This window comes from Budorcas taxicolor, chromosome 18, assembly GCF_023091745.1.
Source record: "Budorcas taxicolor isolate Tak-1 chromosome 18, Takin1.1, whole genome shotgun sequence".
NCBI classification, from domain to species: Eukaryota; Metazoa; Chordata; class Mammalia; order Artiodactyla; family Bovidae; genus Budorcas; species Budorcas taxicolor.
The window spans coordinates 35,934,564-35,960,370 of record NC_068927.1 but is presented as its reverse complement, the minus strand read 5'-3'; the positions used below and the strand labels follow the sequence as shown (position 1 = coordinate 35,960,370).

General features: G+C 42.8%; 2 protein-coding genes across 2 annotated transcripts in view; one reads left to right on the top strand and one right to left on the bottom strand.

The window, feature by feature from the left end:
• Positions 1 to 25,807, top strand: part of CMTM4 (CKLF like MARVEL transmembrane domain containing 4) — a 70,897-nt gene that overhangs the window by 12,705 nt on the left and 32,385 nt on the right. The gene's annotated exons all lie outside the window — the stretch shown is intronic.
• LOC128063602 (charged multivesicular body protein 5-like) lies at positions 4,712 to 5,537 on the bottom strand. Its single transcript, XM_052656395.1, has one exon. It carries the CDS (start codon positions 5,535 to 5,537, stop codon positions 4,878 to 4,880), a length of 660 nt encoding a protein of 219 aa, XP_052512355.1. The 3' UTR covers positions 4,712 to 4,877.

The window sequence follows — 25,807 nt, the reverse complement described above, 5'->3', positions numbered from 1 at the left end:
GGCAGAAATGGTACACCATCCGTCCTGACCACTGGAGCCAAGTGCTCTACTAGTGGCCCAGGACAGTGGGCTTCCTAGGAAGCCCTTGTGGGAAATGGACATATTTGCACGTTGAATGGCTAGAGCCTGGAATCAGGTATGGTGTGTCCTGTGGAGAAGGAGTATACCAGCTCCTGGGAGTCACGCGTGAGGGTGAAATGGGTGAGAAGGAGGTGCAGGTATGGTTCACCGGGCAAAGGTATGGAAGGGCAGGGATGGGGGAGGGTGGGGGGCACCGAAATGGGGCCCAGCTTGTTAGGCTAATGAACTTGAATCTTCTGAAAGAGATGAGCGGGCAGAGCGGTGGCTGTTGAGCACTTGCAGTGTGGCCAGTATGAACTTGAGGTGCTGTTGCTCCCTCAAGTCTCCCAGTGGGGTCTACTCTTTGCGACCCCATGGACTGCAGCAGGCGGCCTCTCTGTCCCTCATAGTTTTCCAAAGTTTGCCTAAGCTCATGTCCATTGAATCGGTGATGCCATCCAGCTGTCTCCTCTGATGCCCTTTTCTCCTTCTGCCCTCAATCTTTCCCAGCATCACGGACTTTTCCAATGAGTTGGCTGTTCGCGTCAGATGACCAAAATACTGGAGTTTCAGCTTCAGCATCAGGCCTTCCTACAAGTATTCAGGGTTGATTTCGCTCAAGATTTGACTGGTTTGATCTCCTTGCTGTCCGAGGGACTCTCAGGAGTCTTCTCCAGCACTGCAGTTTGAAGGCATCAGTTCTTCAGCACTTGGCCTTCTGTAATTACGGTTCGACTCTCACAACCATACGTGACCCCTGGGAGAACCATAGCCTTGACTATATGGACCTTTGTCAGCAAAGTAATGTCTCTGCTTTTCAACACACTGTCTAGGTTTGTCATAGCTTTCCTGCCAAGAAGCAATAGTCTTCTGATTTCATGGCTGCAGTCACTGTCTGCAGTGGGTTTGGAATCCAAGAAGAGGATTTCTGTCACTACTTCCACATTTTCCCCTTCTATTTGCCATGCAGCAATGGGGCCAGATGCCATGATCTTAGTTTTTTAATATTTCGTTTTAAGCCAGTTCTTTCACTCTACTCCTTCACCCTCATCATGAGGCTCTTTAGTTCCTCTTCGACTTCTGCCATTAGAGTGGTATCATCCACATATCTGAGATTGTTGGTGTTTCTCCTGCCTGTCTTGATTCCAGCTTGTAACTCATCCAGCCTGGCATTTCTCATGATGTGCTCAGCATATAGGTTAAACTAACAGGGTTGCAGCAGATGGTCCTGTCGTATTCCTTTTTCAATCCTGAACCAATCAGTTGTTCCATACAGGGTTCTAACTGTTGCTTCTTGACCTGCATACAGGTTTCTTGGGAGACAGGTAAGATGGTCTGGTATTCCCATCTCTTTAAGAGCTTTCCACAGTTCATTATGATCCACAGAGTCAAATATTCATTGAAAGGACTGATGCTGAAGCTCCAATACTTTGGCCACCTGATGCGAAGAACTGGCTCATTGGAAAAGACCCTGGTGCTCGGAAAGATTGAAGGCAGGAGGAGAAGGGGATGACAGAATGAGATGGTTGGATGGCATCACCGACTCCATGGACATGAGTTTGAGCAAGCTCCGGGAGTTGGTGATGGACAAGGAAGTCTAGCATGCTGCAGTGCATGGGGTTGCAAAGAGTTGGACACGACTGAGCACCTGAACTGAACTGAACACAGTCAAAGGCTTTGGTGTAATTGATGAAACGGAGGTAGATATTTTTCTGAAATTCCCTTGGTTTCTCTATGATCCAGCAAATGTTGGCAATTTGATCTCTAGTTTCTCTTCCTTTTCTAAAACCAGCTTGGACATCTGGAAGTTCTTGGTTTGCATAATGCTGAAGCCTGGCATGCAAGATTTTAAGCATGACGTTAGTAGCATAGGAGACGAGTGCAATTGTCTGATGGCTAGCACATTCTTTAGTACTACCCTTCGTGGGAATTGGGATGAGGATTGACCTTTTCCAGTCCTGTGGCCGCTGCTGAGTCTTCCAGATTTGCTGACATATTGAATTTGAGGTGTGCATAAGTGTAAAATGCATGCTAGAGTTTAAAGATGTAATAGGAAAAAACCAGAATGTAAAATTATGTGTCAAAATGGTGATATTTTGGCTACATTGGGATAAATTAAATTTACTATTAAAATTTGCTCCATCTGTTTCTTTTTTTAAAATGTGAAACCATGAATCAAGGAAAGGTCTCCATTTTGGAGTCTTATTTTTAAAATTATTTATTTTTTTGTGGTGGTGGGTCTTCACTGCTCTGCGAGGGCTTTCTCTAGTTGTGGATAAGGGGCTGCTCTGTTGCGGCATGCTGGCTTCTCAGTGCTGTGGCTTCTCTTGCTGCAGAGTGCAGGCTTTAGGCGCAGGGCTCAGCAGTTGCAGCTTGTGGGCTGTAAAGCACAGGCTCAGTGGCTGTGGCACTCGGGATTGGTTGCTCTGCAGCGTGTGAAATCTTCCCAGACAAGGGATCGAACCCATGTCCCCTGCATTGGCAGGTGGATTCCTATCCACTGTACCACTGTGGAAGTCCACTCCACCTATTTCTTTTTACTTTCTAAAGTATGACTGTTGGAAGACTTGAAATTACTCACGTGGCTCGTGTGTTTCTGTTGGCCCTCGCTGGGTTAGAGAGTGTGAGGAATGGCTTTGAGAAGGATGAGATGATCCAAGGCCTGCTAAGAGACTTTGAGCAACTCAGGTGAGGATCAGAGGCGGAAAGCATGTGACAAGTGGGAGAGAAGAGGCGGTAATCATGTTTTATTATATCCCGTGTTGTTACTTTTCATTGTTTGTTTCTCAAACAAAGAAATATTGAAGCTAACATTTATTGCACTTCTACCACGTCCAGACTGCTAGTGTTCTGCATGTGTTAGCTCATTTAATGCTCATAGCAGTCCTACGAGGCAGATACTTTACTGCTGAGGAAACAGGCTTACTGAGTTCAATCACTCACTCAGAGTCCCCGCAGCTAGGGAGTGGGGAGCTCACTAGTCTGCCTTTGGAGACCACACCTGGACCCCCTACATGTGTGTGATTCGGTAATACAACCATTAGACAGATTATGAGATTTGTTCCAACATCACTCGTCTTTCCTGTTGTACAGGGACTTAGCCCATTTCTGTTTTCCCTCTTCTGCCGGTATTGCTCCTGGTGGGCCAGGCAGCTTTAAGAGACCTTCTGGCTCTCAGTTCTTGCACAATCCATGAATCACATCTGTCATAGTTGGGAGGGGTGGGTGGTATTACAGAGTGAGGCCCCTTAGTCCTTCTCTTCTAACTCCTTGGATTATCAGTGAAATTTAAGAATTGCTGGTAGAGGAAGGGTAGAGGGATAAAGATTGAAGCTTAATTGTCCTGTTTGCTTGTGCCAGTGGCCTTCAAAGTATGTGGGGTTGGAAGGATTATTGATTTCTGGAACCTTTCTTTCCCCTTCTTAGAGCAGCTAATACACCCTTGGGCACCTTTTTGGACTTGGTTTGTTTATGGGTGCATGCATGCTAAGTCGCTTCAGTTATGTCCAATTCTGCCGCCCACTGGACTGTAGCCTGCCAGGCTCCTCTCTCCATGGGATTCTTCAGGCAAGAAAACTGGAGTGGGTTGCCATGCCCTCCTCCAGGGATCTTCCTGACCCAGGGATTGAACCCACGTCTCTTTATATTTCCTGAATTGGCAGGCCAGTTCTTTACCACTAGCGCCACCTGGGAAACCATGTTTATGGGTATTAGAGGATAATTTTTAAAAGATAAAATCATGACTCACATACAAAAATGAAAGAGTAAATAGTGAAGGAGCCAGTAAGATGTCATAGCCTGTTCAAAGGAAAATTCAGAGTAGGCACACATACATATACCATGAAATGAATTTCAGTAGATGCAACTTTGACTTTGAAGCGGGGAGTGTGTTGTCTCTCTGCCAAACAATCCATGTACCTGTCTTCAGGCAAGAATTATTTGCACTGCTATCACTTATGTATAACTTCAGAGTTGCAAAATAACTCAAAAGACTGTGAAAAGTATAAAAACCATAGGATAAGATAACTTGCAAAGTTATGTCCTAATAAGGCCTATTCATCCATTGAATATGTCTTTTTGGTCTATTTTCAAAATCGTCCACAGTTTATCCTGAGAAGGGAAATAAATGGGGAGGGGTCTGGGTGGGCAGGCTTTTTATTTTTTATTTTTTTCCTTTTGAAAAATATTTATTGAGTATAAATAAATGTCCTATACATTAAATATCAAGAAATATTCATTATTGATTACTAGTCAGCTGTAATACTGAATGAACCACAGAATCAAAATATCCACCCATGGTACAGTAGTGATAATTCCATTCCAATACTGGACACAGTAATGATATACTCACAAGACAGAACAAAACTCACCCAAAAAGGCCATCACTATAACCAACCTATAACACCACAAGAGAAAATGGTTTTGAATCATAATATGGACAGTCCCACCATTCTTATCTTGGCCATCAATATATCAGGTCAGTTTGAGATTGTGGAGATAGGCTGTCATAGAACTTAAAAGATTTCCATTTCCTTGGTTTTATTTCAGAATTATTATTATTAAGGAATTAAGATGGACATATCCAATGATAATTTTAAGTTAGTCTTTCATAAGAGAAAAGGAATAAAAATTTAGTATCAAGAAAGCCTCCTCCAAGCAATGAGTCTCTTACAGGGAAAAAAAAAAGCAAAATAATTAACTTTTCCTCCAAGGAAAGGAAAGAAACCTAAATCTGTTATGGCAAACTTGGAAAGATAAATATTCCCCAGTCCCAGAATACGCATTTATTTTACACGATATACTTGAATGATGAAAGTCTACGAAGCAGGGATCTGTGGCAATCCAAATTCATCCACCAGGACTCCATCCTTGTTCTTTGTGTCAGTGGGAACACCTTCTGGAATTGCGGGCGCAGCTGCTGCTTCATCCAAATAAGAACTGTCTTCATCAGCCAGAAGCTCATTGCCCAGTGCATCCAACTCTGCTTTGAGGTCATCTTCATCTAATTCTGGGGTGCCGTAACTACGACACAGTGCTTCTTGGGTTTCATTTGCATCTTCCATCATATCCTCTAGCTGGTCTTGTAGATCCTCAGTCTGGTCAATTTTCACTTGTTTGTATGCTTTCTTCATTTCCTTTACTCCCAATTTCATAGCATCAACCGTGGTCTTGGTGTCCTTCAATGACTGGATGGTGTAGTTGGCTTGCTCCATATTAAATGACTGTTGGGCGAGATTGTCCCGCTGTTGCTCGTACATCTGCTTTTGCTTTAAAACCCGCAAGGCTTTCTGCTTGACCATATTCTTTGCAGGTCCCTCCCTCATCTTCTTGATCTGATCATTATACTTCACTAGTTCAGCATCCAGCTGAGAAATCTTCTTGTCAGTGGATTCTGCTCTGCTGTCCACCATGCCAATGCAGTCAGTCAAGCTGGGCAGCGGAGCCTTGGGTTTCGCTTTCCCAAGGAATTGGTTCATCTTGGGCGGCCCTGGGCAGGCTTTTTAATCCAGCCTGTATATGTTAGAACCTCCTGATTTTATTCATTCCTTACTCTCTTTCCTGTGTTCCTCCATCCTGACGGTTGATTTCCACATTGTCAGGTGGCTGGAGGAACATTCTCTATGGCCTCCTGCACCTTACTGTAGAGTTCTTTTTTGTTTTTCTTATTTCTCCCTGGTTACTGTTCTTCACAAAAATAGATCTTGATCACCCATCCGTAGAACTATACATTTTAGGCCTCATCCTGGCCCTTCCGGGATTTCCCAGATGACACTAGTGATAGAGGACCTGCCCGTCAATGCAGGAGACATAAGAGATGCAGGTTCGATCCCTGGGTCAGGAAGATCCCCTGGAGGAGGGCACGGGAACTCACTCCAGTATTATTGCCTAGAGAATCCCATGGACAGAGGAGCCTGGCAAGCTACAGTCCATGGGATCGCAAAGAGTCAGACACTACTGAAGTGACTTAGCACACACGCACAGCTAAGATTACCTGCCACTGTAGAGTTGATGTGAAGTTGAACTGAAAGTGCCAAGCATAGAGCCTGGCTGTGAGAAGTGTGAATTTAGGGGCTAGGGGGATACAGTTCAGTCCATAGCAAGGTGAGAGCATGGTGTAAATCAGTAATAGAGGTTTCAGATGGCTCAAAACATCTTTAAACTTCAACTTAGAATATAATTTTGTACACATGCTCAGGTGTGTCTGATTCTTTGCGACCCTGTGGACTGTAGCCTGCCAGGTTCCTCTGTTCATGTGATTCTCCAGGTGAGAATACTGGAGTGGGTTGCTGTTTCCTACTCCAACTTATAATTTTAGACCAGAAGGAATCTAGAAGCCATCCACGTGTGCCCCTCCTTTGTTTCCTAGGTGAGGAATCTGACCCTAGAGAAGCTGTAACTTAACCTGTGGCTACCCAGTTTGTTGATGGTGCTGGAACCTGGGTCTCAGACGGGTGTGCTTGCCCCTGTAACTAGCTGCTGCTTTTGGTGACAGTTTGATTCCTTTCTGTGAAGCCAGATGTGGGATAGCTCTGAATTCTAATCATCTTTCTTATCCTTTATGGGATTATGGGGAAGACAGATGAATGGTTAATAGCCTCAGGCACATTCTAGGATATTAGTTTTAGGAACAGCTGTATATGACAAATCAAGTCTTTGCCTGTGATATTCAGTTTAAAGTGCAGGCATTTACCCAGCCCAGGCACATGGCTCAAGTGAATGTACTAGGGTGGGCAGTGGACTTGGGAACCCCCAAGCTTGGATTGTAGTAAAGCCCTGATGTTGGTAGATAGAATTTGCCTTTTAGTTCCTTAATTTGTTAATAAATTGACATCAAGGGGAATTTGCTGGCTGTCCAGTGGTTAAGACTTGGTGCTTTCATTCCAGGGACCTGGGTTTGATCCCTGGTCAGGGAATTAAGATCCTGCAAGCTGCACAGAGAGGTCAAAAAATAATGTGTTAAAAATTGAGATCAGGGGGCTTCTCTGGTGGCTCAGTGGTAAGGACTTCTCCTGCCAATGCAGGAGACATGGATTCAACCCCTGGTCCAAGAAGATCCCATATGCCGTGGAGGATCTAAGCCCGTGAGCCACAACTGCTGAGCCCAAGTGCCCCGGAGTCTGTGCTCTGAAACAAGAGAAGCCACCACAATGAGAAACCTGCGCACCAAGGCATAGAGTAGAGCCCGCTGAGACTGGAGAAAACCCCATGCAGCAACGGAGACCCACCACAGCCAAAAGTAATAAATAGTTATTCCACAGCCAAAAATGATAAATGCAGTTATTTAAAAAGTTGAGATCCAGATAATTTTTTCTGCTGAAAAATTGATGGATGTTCCTTAAGAGTTTGGTTTTAGAGCTGAAACTAGGGAGACAGACCCCCACTTGTCACAGGTGGGCTCATCCACACGGCTCTGTGCATGGTCCCAAAATGTGCGATGGTGTGGAGCTGGTGATGAGGGTGTTACTGGTGCTGTGGGTGCTCAGAGGTGGTTTTGGTGAGGTAGCTGGGGAAATGCTGCATGTGTCTCACTTTCACTATATGCTTTGGAAAAATTTTAGCTCTTAGTTTGGGATTTTTTGGACCTGGGACTGCCAAGCTTATTAGATAAGGGAAGCCCACAGAGAATGATAAATTACTAGGTTGAGGGAAACCTGGGGGAACTCACTGGGGGCAATAGTTTATGAGGTCTCTCCTCTGTGTTTAGCTCCATGGAGTTCTGTAGGAGACCTGCCATTCTTATTTTTATTTAATCATTTAATTAATTTATTTGTTTTTGGCTATGCTGAGTTTTTGTTGCTGCTTGGGCATTTTTCTAGCAATGAATAGGGGTGTCCTGGTGCACGAGCTCGTCATCGCAATGGCTTCTCTTGTTGCAGAGCCCTGGCTCTAGGGCACGTGGGCTTCAGCAGTTTCAGCTCCCAGGCTCTAGAGCACAGCCTCAGTAGTTGTGGCACATGGGGTCAGTTGCATGCACGGGCTCTGAAGAGTGGGGGATCTTCCCAGATCTGGACTCGAACCTGTGTCTCCTGCATTGACAGGCAGTTTCTTTACCATTGAGCCACCAGGAAAGCCCCTTTGTTTTGTCTATTTTTTTTAATGGACAGTGACCTCTATCGTTGAGTCTCAGACCAGATCCATATAAATGAAAACAAAACAATATTTTAAAATTCTACCTATTAGTAAGCTTCTTAATACTTAACAAACAGATCATCAAGACCTGCAAATACAGGATTTAGCAAGATTAGTGAAGTGAAGTCGCTCAGTCGTGTCCGACTCTTCGCGACCCCATGGACTGTAGCCTACCAGGCTCCTCCTTCCATGGGATTTTCCAGGCAAGAGTACTGGAGTGGGGTGCTGGTTCAGTATTATTATTATTGTCATAGAGGAACAAAGAAAGTCCCTGCGATCCTGCTCTGAATCTGTATTGTCCGTGGCTACTTTGTACAGTTGGGCAGGTTGTGTACTGCACGGTGGGTCTAGCCAAGAGGGTGAAGGAGGCTGAGATCCAGCCTGCATGCTCTGTTGCCAAGGCACATGCCCTGGTACTGGGCAGCATCCCAATTCATCAGCCCAGAGCAGGTGCCGTTTTTAATTTGCTATCCTTTGGCCAAGCCAAGTTGCCACCCAGACTGGAATATATCTGACTGGCACAGAGGTGCTATGTGAAGCAGCTTATGTCTTGATTGTTTAACTGGGAAACTTATTTAGAGGTATGGCTTAGCTGTGATATTAAGTTAGATACGAGAGTGCATTTTTATTTAAAAATTTTTAAATTTATTTTTGTTTTTGGCCGCGCTGGTCTGTGTTGCTGTGCAGGGGCCACTCTCTAGTTGCAGTGCCTGGGCTCCTCGCTGTGGTTTCTCTTGTTGTGGAGTGCAGGCTTTAAGGTGCATGGGTTTCAGTAGTTGGTGGTGCATGGGCTTAGGTGCCCCGCGGCATGTGGAGTCTCCCTGGACCTTGTCCCCTGCACTGGCAGGTGGATTCTTAACTGGACCACCAGGGAAGTCGTGCGAGTGCATTTTTAAATAAGACGGACTGGATAAAACCAAAGTGTGAACTTGAAGTTTAATTTTCCAGATTCAGTAAATAAATTTATTTAGATTAGGAAGCATATGCAGGGCCTTCTAGCCTTTTGTGTGGTCCTCTGTGAGGTATGTAGATGATGATGTATTCAGTGCTGAATAGGTGAATACAGATAAAAAGGTAACCTTCTGACTCATTTCAACGAGAGCTCCCATGTTGTTGTAATTAAACTTTCAATCCCGTTCTGAACCTAAATTATTGTTGGAACATCTGTCCAACAATTGATGGGTCATCAAGGCTGTACCAATCCCCTGACACGCCTTCTGCCCCAGGAGCTCTGGGTGTGGGCACTGAGGGGCCTCCAGGACTGACCGGGTGGGCTGCCCTCATGGCTGAGCCCATCCATGCAGTGTGGGTCCGCTCTGAGTTGCCCGGAACAGAGGGACACACGGGCTCCTTTGGGTGGACTGCAAGACCAGATAAACCTTGGAGGGAGCCCTGGCAGGGCCAAACAATGGGCCCTCATGAATCTTGGGGGTTTTACTCGAGTCACTGCCTCATTCAGCAGGACTGTTTCTCTTTCTAGCTGCCGGGTTGAGGGCAGCCTGTGGCTCCTGGGCCACAAAGGACCCATGTCCTCTTCCCGTGTCCACAGGGCCCATGTCCTAGCCCGTGACCTCATCACATCTGAAACGGACTGGGCTCTGCCCAGCTCCGAGCTGGCCTCATTCTAGCCTGAGGCCAGCCAAGCGCCTCCTGCTCTGACAGCTGGGCTTGCTTAGGGGTGGGCATCTGTCCGCTGGGCTGGTCTGGCAGCAGGGGCTTCTGAGCACTGACTGCCTCGGTCTGAGAAGTTGGGGGCACGAACTGGCTGGTGGGGCTCCAGGGTCCTGCCCCACTGTGGAGTGCAGCCTGTGGTCGGGGGTCTGTCTCAGGTCACCAAGGGCTGGATGCTGTCAACCCGAAAGAATCCTAGCAGTGAGTCTGTTCAGGGATCCAAGTGGAGGCTGAAAACTATGCACAGGGAGTTTTCTTAATAAAACGTGAACCCTCCGCTTGCTTGCTTCCGAGAAGAGAAAACTGGCTGAGGGAAAGACTGCAAGGAGGAGCAGGTTAAAAACATGGCTGCCTGACTTGTTACCTGCGGGGAACACCATCTCCTGCCGTTAGGAATCGCCTAATGGAACAAACATGTCTCACTGTTGAGTAGCAGCACCAACGTGCAGGATAGCCTTCAGGCTCTGCAGTGCGTGCCCTTGGGTATTTTCTGTAAATGATGGCATAACACAAAAAGCAATTCAGAGGAATTGTAAAAGAACAGTTAGGTAAAGTTGCGGGTGTTATGGTTTCTGATGTACATATTATAAACAGATTCTGATAGATTATTTAAAATGCCCCTCCCGGGTCTGTCTGCCCTTTCCGATGCTCACTTGCTCACTGCAGTTGAATTCCAGAAAGCGTCGGATAGGCCTGCTTACCGCTGCCTCTGTTTGTGTGGAGCCTTCCCAGCCAGGCCAGATGAGACAGCCTTGCCGGCCTGTGGGTTGGCTGTCCTAGGGTCAAGGGCCTGTGCCTCTTGTGCACTGGGGTCCTGAGCATGACACCCCTGTGCAAGGAACAGCCTGAGGTCCCTTCTCTTAAGGGTGGGGAGGCAGGGGAGGAAAGAGGGGTGGACTAGTTAGCTCTCTGATCTTTAGTGGGTCTCTTCCTTCTCACCTGTTCTAGATTTCCTGGTCCCCTACCTTGGTCTGCTCCCCTGCCTTTCTTCCATGTCAGGATCTATTCTGCCTCTTTGCTATCACTTTCGGGCCTTCCCCCATCTGAATACTTTTGCCACTTGCCTGATTTCTTCCCCTCTGTTTATTCAGAGGCGCTAGAGAAGTTACCACTTCTTATGACAAACTTTCCATATTTCTGTTCTCCCTGCATGCATCTGGTTAAGTGTCTTTTGGGAATCTGGTATTGTATGAGGCTTACAAGGCTCCATTATGTCAAGGAGTCCACAGCCTAAGTCATACATAGATGGAACCATAGTATAAATATCACATTTTCAACTTGAATGCTGTTTTCCAAAATGGGGGAAAAAAAAGCGCCCACATTTTTTCTGATTATAAAAGTATTTGTGTCTGTGGTTATTTAAAAAAAAAAACACTATAGAACAATGAAGAAAAGAGTAAAAATCAGTAGTATTCTCATTAGCTGGAGAGAACTTCCATTGTTGTTTAGTTCCTCAGTTGTGTCCAACTCTGCAACAGTACCAACTGTGGCCCGCCAGGCTCCTCTGTCCATGAGATTTTTCAGGGAAAAGTGCTGGAGTGGGTTGTCATTTACTTCTCCAGGGGATCTTTCCAACCCAGGGATTGAACCCATTTCTCCTGCATTGGAAGGCAGATTCTTTACCACTGAGCCACCTGGGAAGCCCACTTCCATGATCGGGTACCTATTGTTATTCCTTTGTGTGCATATTTGTAAAAATGGGATATCATCCAGTAACTTGCTTTCAGGTATGGCAGAGAGTGGTGTTTTCTTTCTTTCTTTCTTTCTTTTTCTTTGAGCTACAACTATAGATTTATGTTATTGCTTTTAAGGACTTTTTATGGAATTGTATATATTCAGAAAACCGCACAAATCTTTTTGTTTTTTAGATTATTCTTGACTGTGCTGGGTCTTCCTTGCTGTGTAGGCTCTTCTCTGGTTGCGCGAGCAGGGCCTCCTCTTTGCTACGGTGCTTGGGCTTCTCAGGGCGGTGGCTTCTTGTTACGGAGCAGACTCTGGGGCGTGTGGGCTCCATAATTGTGGCACATGGGCTCCGTAGTTGTAGCTCCCAGACTCTAGAGCAACGGCTCAGTAATTTTGGCAGACAGGCTTAGTTGCGCCATGGCATGTGGGGTCTTCCCAGACCAGGAATCAAACCTGTGTCTCCTGCACTGACAGGCGCATTCTTTACCACTGAACCACAGGGGAAGCCCCAAAAGTGCACAGATCTTACTAATGTCTGAACGTTATGCTTCATTATACTTTAGACTTTAGCTGGTCAGCCCCATCCAGTCGACTCAGTCTTGCTTTGTTTTGGTTACCATTTTGGAAATGGATCTGTTTCTTTAGATTATTTTTGTTTCATGACTGAGTGGCAAAATTGAAGGCTTTTATTCTGTGTCTTGAATTCTGGAAAAACAGCATTTAAAAGCTAATTTGAAATTTGTCACATCATGGTTTTGAGAAATAAACCAACAAGAAAAAAATTTAATAAGGGAATTCACACTATTTTCTTGCTGAGAGTGTAAGAAAACTGATGGAAGTTTGAGCTCTAGAGGTTTGGAAACATGCTAAGGATGTTGGTGGTCTCCACATGTTCCTTTTTTAAAATTCAAACACAATAAAATTGACTTATTTTTGATGTTCAGGTCTGTGAGTTATAACAAAGATATATATACATTCATGTAACCACTACCACAATCAAGATACAGAACAGTTACATCAACCCACAAACTTCCTCATTCTTTTCCTTTGTGGTCACACCCTCCCACTTGACAACCACTCATCTCTTCCCCATCATTATAGCTGTGTCTTTTCCAGAGCATCATAGAGTATACAGCCTTTCGATTTTGTATTTCAGTGTGCTGCATTTGCGATTCATTTATGTTGTGTTTTATCAGTAGTTTATTCCTTTTTATTGCTAAGTAGTTTCACACTGTAGGTATGTACTGTAGTTTGTTTATAATCATTTACTGTTGGAGGACATTTGAGTTCCAGTTTTTAGTGATTATGAATAGAGCTGCTATAAATATTCATATACAGTTTTTGTGTGAACATAGGTTTTATTTCACTGGGGTTAATATCTAGAAGTGAAATCACTGGATCATGTGGTATGTGTATGTTTACACGTGTAGTAAAAGTGTTAGTCGCTCAGTTGTGTCTGACTCTGTGACCCCATAGACTGTAGCCCACCAGGCTCCTCTTGTCCCTGGAATTCTTCAGGCAAGAAATACTGGAGTGAGTAGCCGTTCCTTTCTCCAGGGGAATCTTCCTAACCCAAGGATTGAACCCAGGTCTCCTACACTGCAGACAGAATCTTTACCATCTGAGCCACAAGGGAAGCCTTACATGTGTAAGAAACTGCTGAATAGTTTTCCAGAGTGTCTGTGCCACGCTGCATTTTATCATCAGTATCTGAGAGTTCCAGTTGTCCTGCATCCTGGCTAACGGTTGGTGTTACCATCTTTTTTCAATGTAATAGGTAGTATCTCACAGCAGTTTTAATTTGCATTTCCCTAAATAGCTAAAAAACTAAGATCATGTATTGTATTTCCCTTAACAGCTAAAAAACTAAGATCATGGCATCTGGTCCCATCACTTCATGGGAAATAGATGGGGAAACAGTGGAAACGGTGTCAGACTTTATTTTTTGGGGCTCCAAAATCACTGCAGATGGTGACTGCAGCCATGAAATTAAAAGATGCTTACTCCTTGAAAGGAAAGTTATGACCAACCTAGATAGCATATTCAAAAGCAGAGACATTACTTTGCCAACAAAGGTCCGTCTAGTCAAGGCTATGGTTTTTCCAGTGGTCATGTATGGATGTGAGAGTTGGACTGTGAAGAAAGCTGAGTGCCAAAGAATTGATGCTTTTAAACTGTGGTGTTGGAGAAGAGTCTTGAGAGTTCCTTGGACTGCAAGGAGATCCAACCAGTCCATTCTAAAGGAGATCAGTCCTGGGTGTTCTTTGGAAGGACTGATGCTAAATCTGAAACTCCAATACTTTGGCCACTTCACGTGAAGAGTTGACTCATTGGCAAAGACTCTGATGCTGGGAGGGATTGAGGGCAGGAGAAGAAGGGGACAACAGAGGATGAAATGGCTGGATGGCATCACCGACTCGATGGACATCAGTTTGAGTGAACTCTGGGAGTTGGTGATGGACAGGGAGGCCTGGCGTGCTGCGATTCATGGGGTCGCAAAGAGTCGGACACGACTGAGCGACTGAACTGAACTGAACTGAACTAGCTAATGATTTAAGCATCTTGCAATTATTTGCTATCTGTATATTCCCTTTGGAGAAGAATTTGAGTCTTTGACTGTTTTTATTAATTTGCTTTTAAATTTTTTTATTTTGGCTGCGCTGGGTCTTCCTTGTGGCACATGGGCTTGTCACTGCAGTGCCTGGGCTTTATCCAGTTACAGTGCTTGGGCTTAGTTGCCCCATGGCATGTGGGATCTTAGTTCCCCCATCAGGGATTGAATCTGTGTCCCCTGCATTGCAAGGTGGATTTTTAACCACTGGACCACCAGGAAAAGCCCAGCAATTTTAAGAATTCTTTGTAGGGCTTCCCTGGTGGTCCAGTGGTTGGAAAAGCCACCTGTCAATGCAGGAGACGTGGATTCGACCCCTGGTCCGGGAAGATTCCACATGCTGGGGAACAACTAAGCTTGTGGACCGCAACTATGGAGCTTGTGCACTCGGCAATGAAGAGTAGCCCCTGCTTGCTACAAGTAGAGAAAGCCCACGCACAGCATGAAGACCCAGTAAATTAATTAATTTAATTAAATGTTAAAAAAAGAATTCTTTATACACTTTGGATATAAGAACTTTGTCAAATACATGACTTGAAAATATTTTAAACTCATTCTGTATCTTTTCTTTGCATTCTCTTAACCCTGTCTTGCAGAATGAGTTTTTAGTTTTGATGAAAATCAGTTTATCAGATTTTTTTTTCTCATGGATTCTGCTGTTTATGTCATATCTAAGAACTAATCTCAGGTCACAAAAAGTTTTCCCATGTTTTCTTCTAAGAATTATAGTTTCATGTTTTACATTTATGTAGATCTAGATTTGGTAAGTTTTTATACAAGGTGAAAAATTTAGCTTGAGGTTCATATACTTGCTGTTGTCTAGTTCCAACACTGTCGAAAAAGTGATCCTTTCTTTATTGTTGCCTTTCCGCCTTTGTCAAAAATCGACTGGCCACACTGTGTATGTCTGTTTCTGGACTCTCTGTTCCATTGATCTATGTGTACATCCCTTTATTACTATTATACTGTCTTGATTACTGTAGCTTTATAGTAATTCTTAAATCAGGTAGTGTGAATCCTTCAACTGAGTTCTTTTTCAAAATTATTTTGACCATTCCTTTGATTTTCCATATAAATTTTATAATCACCTTGTTTCTGTCTACAAACAAATCTTGCTAGGATTTTGGGATTGTGTTAAACCTGTAGATCAGTTTGTGGAGAACTGATACTACAGCCATATTGAGCTTTCCAATTCAGGAACACTGCATGTCTATCTACCTATTTAGGTTGTTTTAATTTCTTCTTTCAATGTTTCATAGTTTTCATTGTGCAGATCCTGTACATGTTTTGTTAGATTTATATGAAAGTGTTTTATTCTTTTCAGATCTGTTGTAATTAATATATATTTGTAAGATTTCAGTTTTTGATGATTTACTGCTAGGATATAGAAATACAATAGATTTATGTGTGTAAACCTGATATCTTGTAACCTTGCTAACTCACACATTAGTCGTGGAGTTTTTTAACATAGATCCCCATGGAATTGTCTGTGTAGACAATCATGCTGTCAGTGAGTAGGGGCAGTTCTTTCTTTCCAGCCTGTATGCCTTCTACGTGTTTGCCTTGCACTGGATAGCACTTCCAGTAGGATGTCGAATAGCAGTGGTGAGAACAGACTGCATTGCCTTACTCCCCATCTTCAGGGAAAAACATTCATTTTCTTGACAAAGTATGATGTTGGCTGTAGATTTTTGGTAGATGCCTCTTGGGTTGAGGAAGTTCGCTTATCTTCCTAGTTTGCTGGCAACATTTATTGTGAATGAATGTTGAATTTTGTCAAATGTGAGTTTTTGGGGTTTTTTTGGCTCCATCCATTGAAATAATCAACAAGTGTTCTATGCTGGATTACCTCTGTTGATTTGGAAAACTGAACCAATTTTTTAAGTTCCTGGAATAAATCACAATGATTGGGGGTACTACTCTTTTTACCTAATATTGTTGGATTTGATTTCCTCGTATTTTGCTGAAGATTTTTGTGTCTGTGTTCATGAGGAGTATAGTCATCTTTTACTTCTTGGGTGGGTTTTAGTGGTTCATGGCTTTCAAGAAATTGGTCCCAGTCCTTATTTATTTATGTGTGTAGAGTTGTTTGTAGTATTTCTGTATTATCCTTTTAATGTTTGGGGATTTGTTGGTATGTGTTTTCTTAACTTCTGATAACCAGTAAACTTTTTTTTTCTATGAACATTTTTTGTTGCACTGACATTTGTCTCTTTTGTTCCACTTTATTGATTTTAGCTCTTTATTATTTCCTTTCTCCTACTTATTTTAAGATTACTTTCTAGTTTCTTAAGGTAGAAAGTTAGATTGTTGATTTGAGATCTTTGCTCTTTTCTAATGTGAGCATTCAGTGTGATAAATTTCCCTCAGCACTAGTTTAACTATATCACAAGCTTTTCATAAGTTGTATAATGTTTTCAGTTTCATTCAGTTCAAAATATTTTCTAATTTCTCTTGAAACTTCCTGTTTCATACATCAATTATTTAAGAATATGTTGTTTAATTGCCACGTGATTGGTGATTTTTCCAATTTTCTATTATTCTAGCTTAGTTTCATTATGGTCAGATATGTGATTTTGAGTCTTTAAAATTTATTCAAGTATGTTTTCTAATAAAAGAAACTGTCTATTTTGGTGATGTTCCATATGTATTTATGAAGATTGTGTTCTCTTCTCTAGATAGGTGTTTTATAAACATGAGATTCACGTGGTAGATGATATTGTTCAATATGTTTATATTTTTGAAATTGTGATAAACTGTGCAAAATATGAAAAACATTTTCTCTCTGCATATTTTATTTATTTTTATCCATTTGAAGTTGATTTACAATATTAGTTTTGGGTGTACAACAAAGTGATTCACTTATATTAATACATATATTCTTTTTCAGATTATTTTCCATTACAGTTTATTATAAGATATTGAATATCTTGTAATGAATATAGTTCCCCATACTATACAGTAAATCCTTGTTGTTTATCTATTTGATGTCCTCAACCATCATATATATTTTAAAAAACTCAAAAGGAGAAATAGTGTCTATTTATTTACCCAGATTTTTACCATTTCTGTTGTTCCTTTCAGATGTCCCAAGTTTCTTTCTGGTATCATTTTCATTCTGTCTGAATATATGAAATTTCATTCAGAGCCTCTCTGCTGGCTATGAATTCTTTCAATTTTGTCTAAGACTATCTTTATTTCACCTTTATTATTTAAAAATTTTTTTAATTTTTAAAAAATTTTTTGGCCACAAGGCATGTGGGATCTTAGCTCCCCAACCAGGGGTCGAACCCATGGCCCCTGCATTGGAAATGCACAGTCTTAACCACTGGACCATCAAGGAAGTCTCTTCACCATTATTTCTGTAGGACAGTTTTGCTGGCTGTAGAATTCTGGGTTGTCAGTTTGTTTCTTAGCACTTAAAAAATGTTATTCCACTTATTTCTGGCCTCTGTGGTTTCTGATGATAAATCTGCATCATTTGAGTCATTGTTTTGCTGTGTATAGTACACCATTTTTCTCTGGCTATTTTTAGGACTTTGTCTTTCTCAGTTTTAGACAGTTTAATTATGATGCATCTGGGCATACATTTCTTTGAGGTTTTGCTTTTTTTTTTTTTTTTTCCTATTTAGAGTTTGCTGAACTTCTTGAATCTTTAAATTTATGTGTGCTTTTTTTTTTGCCAAATATGGGAAGTTGTCTGCCATTATTTCCTCAAATACTTTTTTTCCGTTCCACATTCTCTTCTACTTTGGGGACTTCAGTGACACCAATCGTAGATATTTTGATATTATCTCAAGGCTCTGTTGAGCTTTGTTCATTTTTTTCTCTCTTTGTTGTTTAGATCTGGTGATTTATATAGATTTATCTTCAGGTTCACTGATTATTTTCCTTTATCACCTCTGTTTTTTTTGCCTCTACATTGAGTTTATTTTGGATATTGTGATTTTATAGTTTTGAAATTTTCACTTTGTTCTCCATATCTCAGTTTGTTTGCTGAGACTTTCTATCTTTCCATTCTTTTGAAGAGTGTCCATCCTTTTCTCTTGGATTATTCTTATTGTAGCTGCTTTATAATCTGATAATTCCAACAACTCTGTCATCTGACCATTGGCATCTGTCGGTTGTTTTTTTTCTGTGAGGTGGGATTTTCCTAGTTTCTGTATTTCAAGTAATTTTGGATTATATCATGAACATTTGATTATTGCGTTTTGAAATTCTGGTCTTATTTAAATCCTATGAAGAATGCTGAGTTTTGTTTTATTTTATTAGGCAGTCAATCTGATTGGGTTCAGGTGGCAAGTTGTGGCCAGTCTTCTGTGGATTAAGGATTCCGTGGCAATTGTTTCAAAGCCTTTGCAGTGCTCTTTGGATCTCTCCTTTGTGTGTACCACCCAGTGGCCAGTCTTTTACCTGTGTGGTGACCTGTCCCATAGATTTTAGTCTTTCCTGGGCTGTTTCAAGTAGGATATGCACGTACAGCTTGGAGTGAGCTCTGCATGTATAAGCAGCAGCAGTTTTATGGATTTGTTTCCCTTTCTGCGGTCTCTGTCTGTTTCTCTGTAACTCCCCTTTCAGGTCTGTGCCCAGAAAGCTGGCCCTTTAGTTACTAGTGTAACTGCCTTCACAGCTGTTTGCCTGGGGCCAAACTGTTTGTCTGGGAGGACAGGGATAGGAAAAAGCAGTGGGGTTCACCCACTCTCTTGGAATTCTCATTCTTCTGATCATGCAGGAAGAGTGCCCTCCCTCAGAGGTTCGGGCATCTGCAGGCTCCTGCTGCTGCAGCTGCTTCTGCCACTTCAGGGCTGCCTAGAATCTGGAATAGGAGAGAATGAAGGGGAAAAAAATTAAAGCAAACCCCAAATATTTTATATTAACACATGCATATGGAATCTAGAAAGATGGTACTGATGAACCTATTTGCAGGGCGGCAGTGGAGACGCAGACGTAGAGAACAGACCGTGGACACAGTGGGGGAAGGAGAGGCTGGGACGCATTGAGAGAGTGGCATGGAGACATGTACATTACCATGTGGAAATAGATACCAGGCGGGGATTTGCTGTGTGACACAGGGAGCTCAGCTCAGTGTTTTGTGAAACCCGAGAGGGCTGAGATGGGGAGGGAGATAATGAGGGGGTCAGGAAGGAGAGGACATATGTATACCTGTGGCTGACTCATGGTGACATACAGCAGAAACCAACGCAATATTGTAAAGCAATTATCCTTCAATAAAAAAACAAAATAAAACAAAACCAGGATTTCTCCCAGTGTTTATAGTATTAAGAATCCCCTTGGCCATGTCCCCAACCAGAATAGGAGGGAATGTCCTGGAGCTCTCTTCGTCCACACCTGGTTCCCCTTCCTGAATTTGAGGCTACTTAGAGTCTTAGCTGGGGAATCTTGGAGGAAAAATAGGAAACTGCCTGCTCGCTCAGTGGAACTTTTGCGTTCTGGTCTTCCTCCTCCCATTTACCTGCTACTGTTTATTTTTCAGAGTCCTGAAATAGCTGCTCCATGCATTGTGTGCAGACATGATAGCAGCATTTAGGGGAGAGTGTACTTGCTCCATTAACTGGAACTGAAATTCTGAAGTTGTGACATTTGGAAGCTTTCTGTTATGTTTTTATTCCGCAGAGAGATTATTGGCTTGCAGGCTGCTGGGACCTTGGTCTGCTTAGGCTAGGGAGAAGTTAGAATGCTGTCATATTCTGGTTTATTTCTATTGTTATTTGTTTTTGAAGTAAAGAAATATTTAAAATGTCACTCTGAATATTCCTGATGTGAATGGAATCATTAACACGACCATTTTAATAAGATTTGGACTTAATTCCTTTTCAAACTAATACACAGACTTCAGGCTGTGGATGTGAAAGTGGAGGGTCCTAGATGAGAAAGATTTATGATCACTCAGCTCAACCCTGCCACCAAAATTTTGTCTTGTAACTTCATCCTTTACCGACAGACATTTGGCTTCAGCATGACTCACGTCACCTCAGATCACCAGGTCTGTTTTTACCTGGCTGCTTCTATCAAGTTTGCTCTCTGCTGTTCTGTTTTATCAAGACTTGTTTTATCAGGTCTCTCTCAGCTGGCTCTTTGAACTTCCAGTGTATTCCAGGTAGCATTCACTAGCACCTGTTGCAATGATTTTGAAACTTAAATTAAGTATTAACAAGCCCAAGTCTTATCCACAAATATGGTAAGTGATAAGCCAGCTTTGTATGTTCTCGCCCAAATAATTTCTAGAAACTGAAGTGGGCATGGGTCATTTCAGAGGCCCTTCACCTGAGCCCATATTGTGAGTTGGCATGAAACATTAATTATAACCCTTTGGATAGTATCCAGTTACCAGTAGATGTTCTTTACTGGTCATTTATTAGATGCCTATGCACTCCCAGTTGCTTGGTGAGTCACTTTAGCAAGTGCCTGTTGGGGGCCTCTTGTGGAATAAAGCAGGGAAACTAGATACACATGAGTCCTGAGGCAGGTGCCCTCTGGGGTAAACTGGGGTGAACACAGGAGTAAGGCGGGTGAGGAGGCACTTCCTCACTTAGCTCAGCAGAGGAGACTAAGGCTCCTCATTCTCAGAGAGATGGAGGCTGCAGGGCAGCCTGCGGTCAAGTGCTTGGAGGAGGTGCAGGGGAAGCCTGAAAGGTGAAAGGTTAATTTGTGGAGGGATCTGGGGATAGCTTCCCAGAGGAGCTTGCATTTTTCTTTTTATCTGCTGATTTTAAAATTACTTTTAAAAGAAAGCATACAAATAGTACTAATTTATTTTAGGGGAAAAAATCAGGAAATAGCAGTAAGTTAAAAGAAAAAAGCAAGTTTCTTGGAATTTTGCTAATCAGAGATGAGCACTATTTATGTTGCACGTGTGATACTTTTGCTTGTATATTTACTAACATGTAAATATGGGTGTGTACATACGCATGCATAAACACACCCACACTAACTATAAATGGCTTTATAACACTACTGTTTTATATATGCCTCTGTTTACCAACAGCCTTAACAGCATTTTCTTTTTTGTTTTTCTTTTAGTTTACATACAATGAACTCACTTTTCATAGTGTACAGTTCTGAGTTAGACAAACATATGGTCATGTGTCCATCACCGCATAGTGCAGAATGTTTTTATCACCCCTCAAATTGTTACATGCTGCAATTTTGTTGTCAGCCCCTCCCTTCTTTGATCCAGCCCTTGGCAACCAGTGATCATGTTTCCATCCATGAGAGTTTTGCCTTTTCCAGGGTGTAGCTTTTTGAGCCTGGCTTTTTTCACTTAGCACCATGTATTTGAGATATTCTTCCATGTTGCTACGTGTATCTATGGTTTGATGCTTTTTATTGCTGAGTAGTATTCCATTTTATGGACATACCACTGTTTGCTTATCCATTTGCCCATTGGAGGACATTTTGGATTGTATCCAGTTTGTGGGTAATTATAAATGGAGGTGCTGTCCCTGGTGGCTCAGACAGTAAAGAATCTGCCTGCAATGCAGGAGCCCTGGGTTTGAGCCCTGGGTTGGGAAGATGCCCTAGAGGGTAGCATGGCAACCTACTCCAGTATTCTTGCCTGGAGAATTCCCATGGACGGAGGAGCCTGGCAGGCCACAGTCCATGGGGTGACAACGAATTGGGCCCAACTGAGCAACTAAGCACATAAACATTTACATTGAGGTATAGGATTATAATTTCCATTTCTCTAGGGCAAATACCTAGGAGTGGGATTACCGGGCCATATGACAAGTGTATGTTTAACTTTATAAAAAACTGCCAAGCTGTTTTCAGAGTGGCCGTACCATTTTGCATTCTCACCAGTACTGTATGAGAGTTCCAGTTGCTTTGCATCCTTGCCATCGCTCTTTTTAGTGTCTTAAAACTTTTAAAAATTATAGCTATGGTAGTGAGTGTGAAGTGGCATATCATTGTGATTTTAATTTGTATTTCCTTAATGGCTGATGAAGTTAAGGATCTTTTCTTGTGCTTATTTGCCATAATGTTACCTTCTTTCATGAAGTGTCTGTTCACATCTTCTTCCTACTTTTTAATTGGGTTTATTTTTTTTCTTCCTTTCTTCCTTCCATTTTAATTTTATTTATTTTTTGGCCATGCTGTGAGATCTCAGTTCCTCAACCAGGAATTGAACCCAGGCCATGAAATGGAAGCACCAAATGCTAACCACTAGACCATGAGGGAACTCTCATGGATTGTTTTATTATAAAGATTTGAGAGTCATCTGTATATTCTGGATATAGTCCTTCAATATTCTTTTTAAATTTAGCTTTTTATTATGGAAACCTTCAAATGTTTACTAATTGTGTTAATCAGAGTTCTCCAGAGAACCAGAACAATAGGATATGAAAGATTTATTATTGAGGAGTTGGTTCATGAGATTATGGAGGCTGAGAAAGTCTCTTAATCATCTGAAGCTTAAGACCCAGGAAAGTCAGTGGTGTAATTTACTCTGGAGCTGAAGGCCTGAGAACCTGGGGAGCTGATAACTAATTCAAGGACAGGAAAAGGTGTGATGAGACATGCCAGCTCAACAGAGAGCCTGGAAAGAGAGACAGATCTCCCCTTTGCCTTTTATTCTATATAGACCCTCAGGAGATTGGGCAAAGCTCAGCCACTCGAGGGGAAGCAGTCTGCTTTACTGAGTTTACAGTTCAAATGCTAATCTCACCTGGAATCATCCTCACAGACATGCCTAGGAACAGTGTTTAATCTGGGCACCTGTGACTTACTCAAGTTGAACATAAAATTAACCATTAGCTAGTATACCTTTCAGGGCTTCCCTGGTGGCTCAGTGGTAAAGAATTCGCCTGCCAGTGCAGGAGACTTGGGTTTTATCCTTGGGTTGTGAAGATTCCCTAGAGGAGGAAATAGCAACACATTCCAGTATTCTTGCAGGGAGAAAATCTCATGGACAGAGGAGCTGGTGGGCTACAGTCTGTGGGGTGACAGAGAGTCAGACACGACTGAGCACAGCACATTAGCATTATTTCAAAACAAGTCTCAGGTGCCATAGCATTTCTACTGTAAATGCTTAGTAGTATTCAACCCTAACAGTTAGAGACCAAACCAGTCAATCCTAAAGGAAGTCAACCCTGAATACTCATTGGAAGGACTGATGCTGAAGCTTGAATACTTTGGCCACCTGATGTAAAGAGCCAACTCATTGGAAAACACCCTGATGCTGGAAAAAATCAAAGGCAAAAGAAGAGGGCAAATAGAGGATGAGATGGTTGGATGGCATAACCAATTCAATGAACAGGAGTTTGAGCAAACTCCAGGAGATGATGAAGGACAGGGAAGCCTGGTGTGCTGCAGTCCTTGGAGTCACAAAGAGTCAGACATTGCTTAGCGACTGAACAACAGCAATTAAAGACATTTTCCCCCAAATGATATATTCACAGTGATCACATCTAAATAATTAATAATTCCTCAATTACAATGTAATATCCAGTATGTGTTCATTTTTCTCCAGTGATCTCAAAAATGCCTTTTTGGTTTGAATGAATTAGGATCTAAACAAGATCCACACATTGCTTCGGTTTGCTGTGGTTTTTAAGTCTCTGTTCTTCTGTACCAGCTCCCCTATCCTTTTATGCCATGTATTTGTTGATGTGATATGCTAATTTGTTGTGTAGAATTTCCCACATTTTAGAGTTGGCTGATGGCCGCCTTGTAGTGTAATTTTAACAGGTTCCTCTAACTCTTCTGTTTCCTGGAAGCTGGTTTAATTTACAGATTTTGGGGAGAGGGGTCCTGAAAGAAGCTTTATAGATGCTGCTGTTGCATCTGATTGCATCCACATCAGAAGGCAGTAGTAGTCTCATTGCCTTACTTTGTAGAGACAAGACATGGATTGGTGAGTGTGTTACGGAACTGCTGCCAAAATCTTGGCTCTCCGTGCACCAATGCTGAACAGAAATATGGAGACAGAGCTATGGAGAAGGAAGGAGTGGCTTTATTTCTTTGCCAGGCAAGGAGGAAACACAGTAGGCTAGTGCCTCAGGAACTATGTCCCCTCCCTGGAGAACAGCCAGAGGTTATATAGTCAGGCAGGTATGTGCCAAGGGTCAAGGCAGTTAATACTCTTGCATTCTTCTTTCTGCTGCAGAGCTTCACAAGGGTGGGGGTGCTGGCAAGATTAGCGTGTGTGCAGGGTCTCAGGTGGTCAAGTCCCCTAATCTTGATGAGCTTCTCTGGTCTCTTTAATCTTGCTTCAGGTGGTTTCTTGGCTGTTCCTCCCTTGATTAGCAGCTGCCCTTTGGGGAAAGGTCATGGAGGCTGGAGTAGAAATGGGGGACAGTAAGGCCTCCATGCCCAGGAGCCTCACAGGATCCTGCTTGGCATCTGAACCAACACCAAGGGACTTCCCTGGCGGTCCAGTGGCTAAGACTCCACCCTTCCAATTTAGGGGGCTCAATCCCTGGTCAGGGAGCTAAGATCCCACATGGTTCACAGCCAAAACCAACACCAAGCAAAGCCAGTCTACTGACACTAGGTTGTGGTGAAGGAACACACAGAGTTTGTTGTAGGATGCCAAGCAAGGAGAACAGGCAGCTTGTGCTCAAAAGATATGAACTCCCCAGTGGCTTTCAGGGAAGCGTTTTAAAAGGCAACATTAGTGTTACCTGGAAACTTGGGTTCACCTCTTGCTGGGTGTCAAGCCAAAAGACACAACCAAGCCAAAGATTGGAGGAAGGAAGGGTTTATTGTTATATGCAGCAAATAAGGAGAACACTGGGCATCCTCTCCAAAACAGTGTTTCTCTTGAATAGCATAACTGGGGAAGTTTTAGGCTAACAGTTCATGCAGATTCATGAAGGGGCTTGGATGGTGGGCAGAGTCCAAGCATTAGTTGATTGAAATCTCAAGTGTCAGAAATGGTCAACACCATCTTCCCCTTCAGTTCAGTCCAGTTGCTCAGTCATGTCCAACTCTGCGACACCATGGACTGCAGCACGCCAGGCTTCCCTGTCTATCACCAACTCCTGGAGCTTACTCAAACTCATGTCCATCAGTCAGTGATGCCATCCAACCACCTCATCCTCTGTCATCCCCTTCTTCTCCTGCCTTCAATCTTTCCCAGCATTAGGGTCTTTTCCAGTGAGTCAGTTCTTTGCTTCAGGTGGTCAATTGGAGCTTCGGTTTCAGCATCAGTCCTTCCAATGAATATTCAGGACTGATTTCCTTAATAATTGACTGGTTTGATTTCCTCATCTTCCCTTTAGTTCAGTTCAGTTCAGTCGTTCAGTCATGTCTGACTCTTTGCAACCCCATGAATTACAGCACGCCAGGCCTTCCAAACTCTTGTCCATCGAGTCAGTGATACCATCCAGTCATCTCATCCTCTGTCGTCCCCTTCTCCTCCTGCCCTCAATCCCTCCCAGCATCAGAGTCTTTTCCAATGAGTCAGCTCTTCGCGTGAGGTGGCCCAAGTACTGGAGTTTCAGCTTTAGCATCAGTCCTTCCAAAGAACACCCAGGACTGATCTCCTTTAGAATGGACTGGTTGGATCTCCTTGCAGTCCAAGGGACTCTCAAGAGTCTTCTCCAACACCACAGTTCAAAAGCATCAATTCTTCGGCGCTCAGCCTTCTTCACAGTCCAACGCTCACATCCATACCTGACCACTGGAAAA

Bases quoted from the DNA above. Each gene is read 5' to 3' on its own strand.
- LOC128063602 (XM_052656395.1), bottom strand. From the start codon at position 5,537: ATGAACCAATTCCTTGGGAAAGCGAAACCCAAGGCTCCGCTGCCCAGC.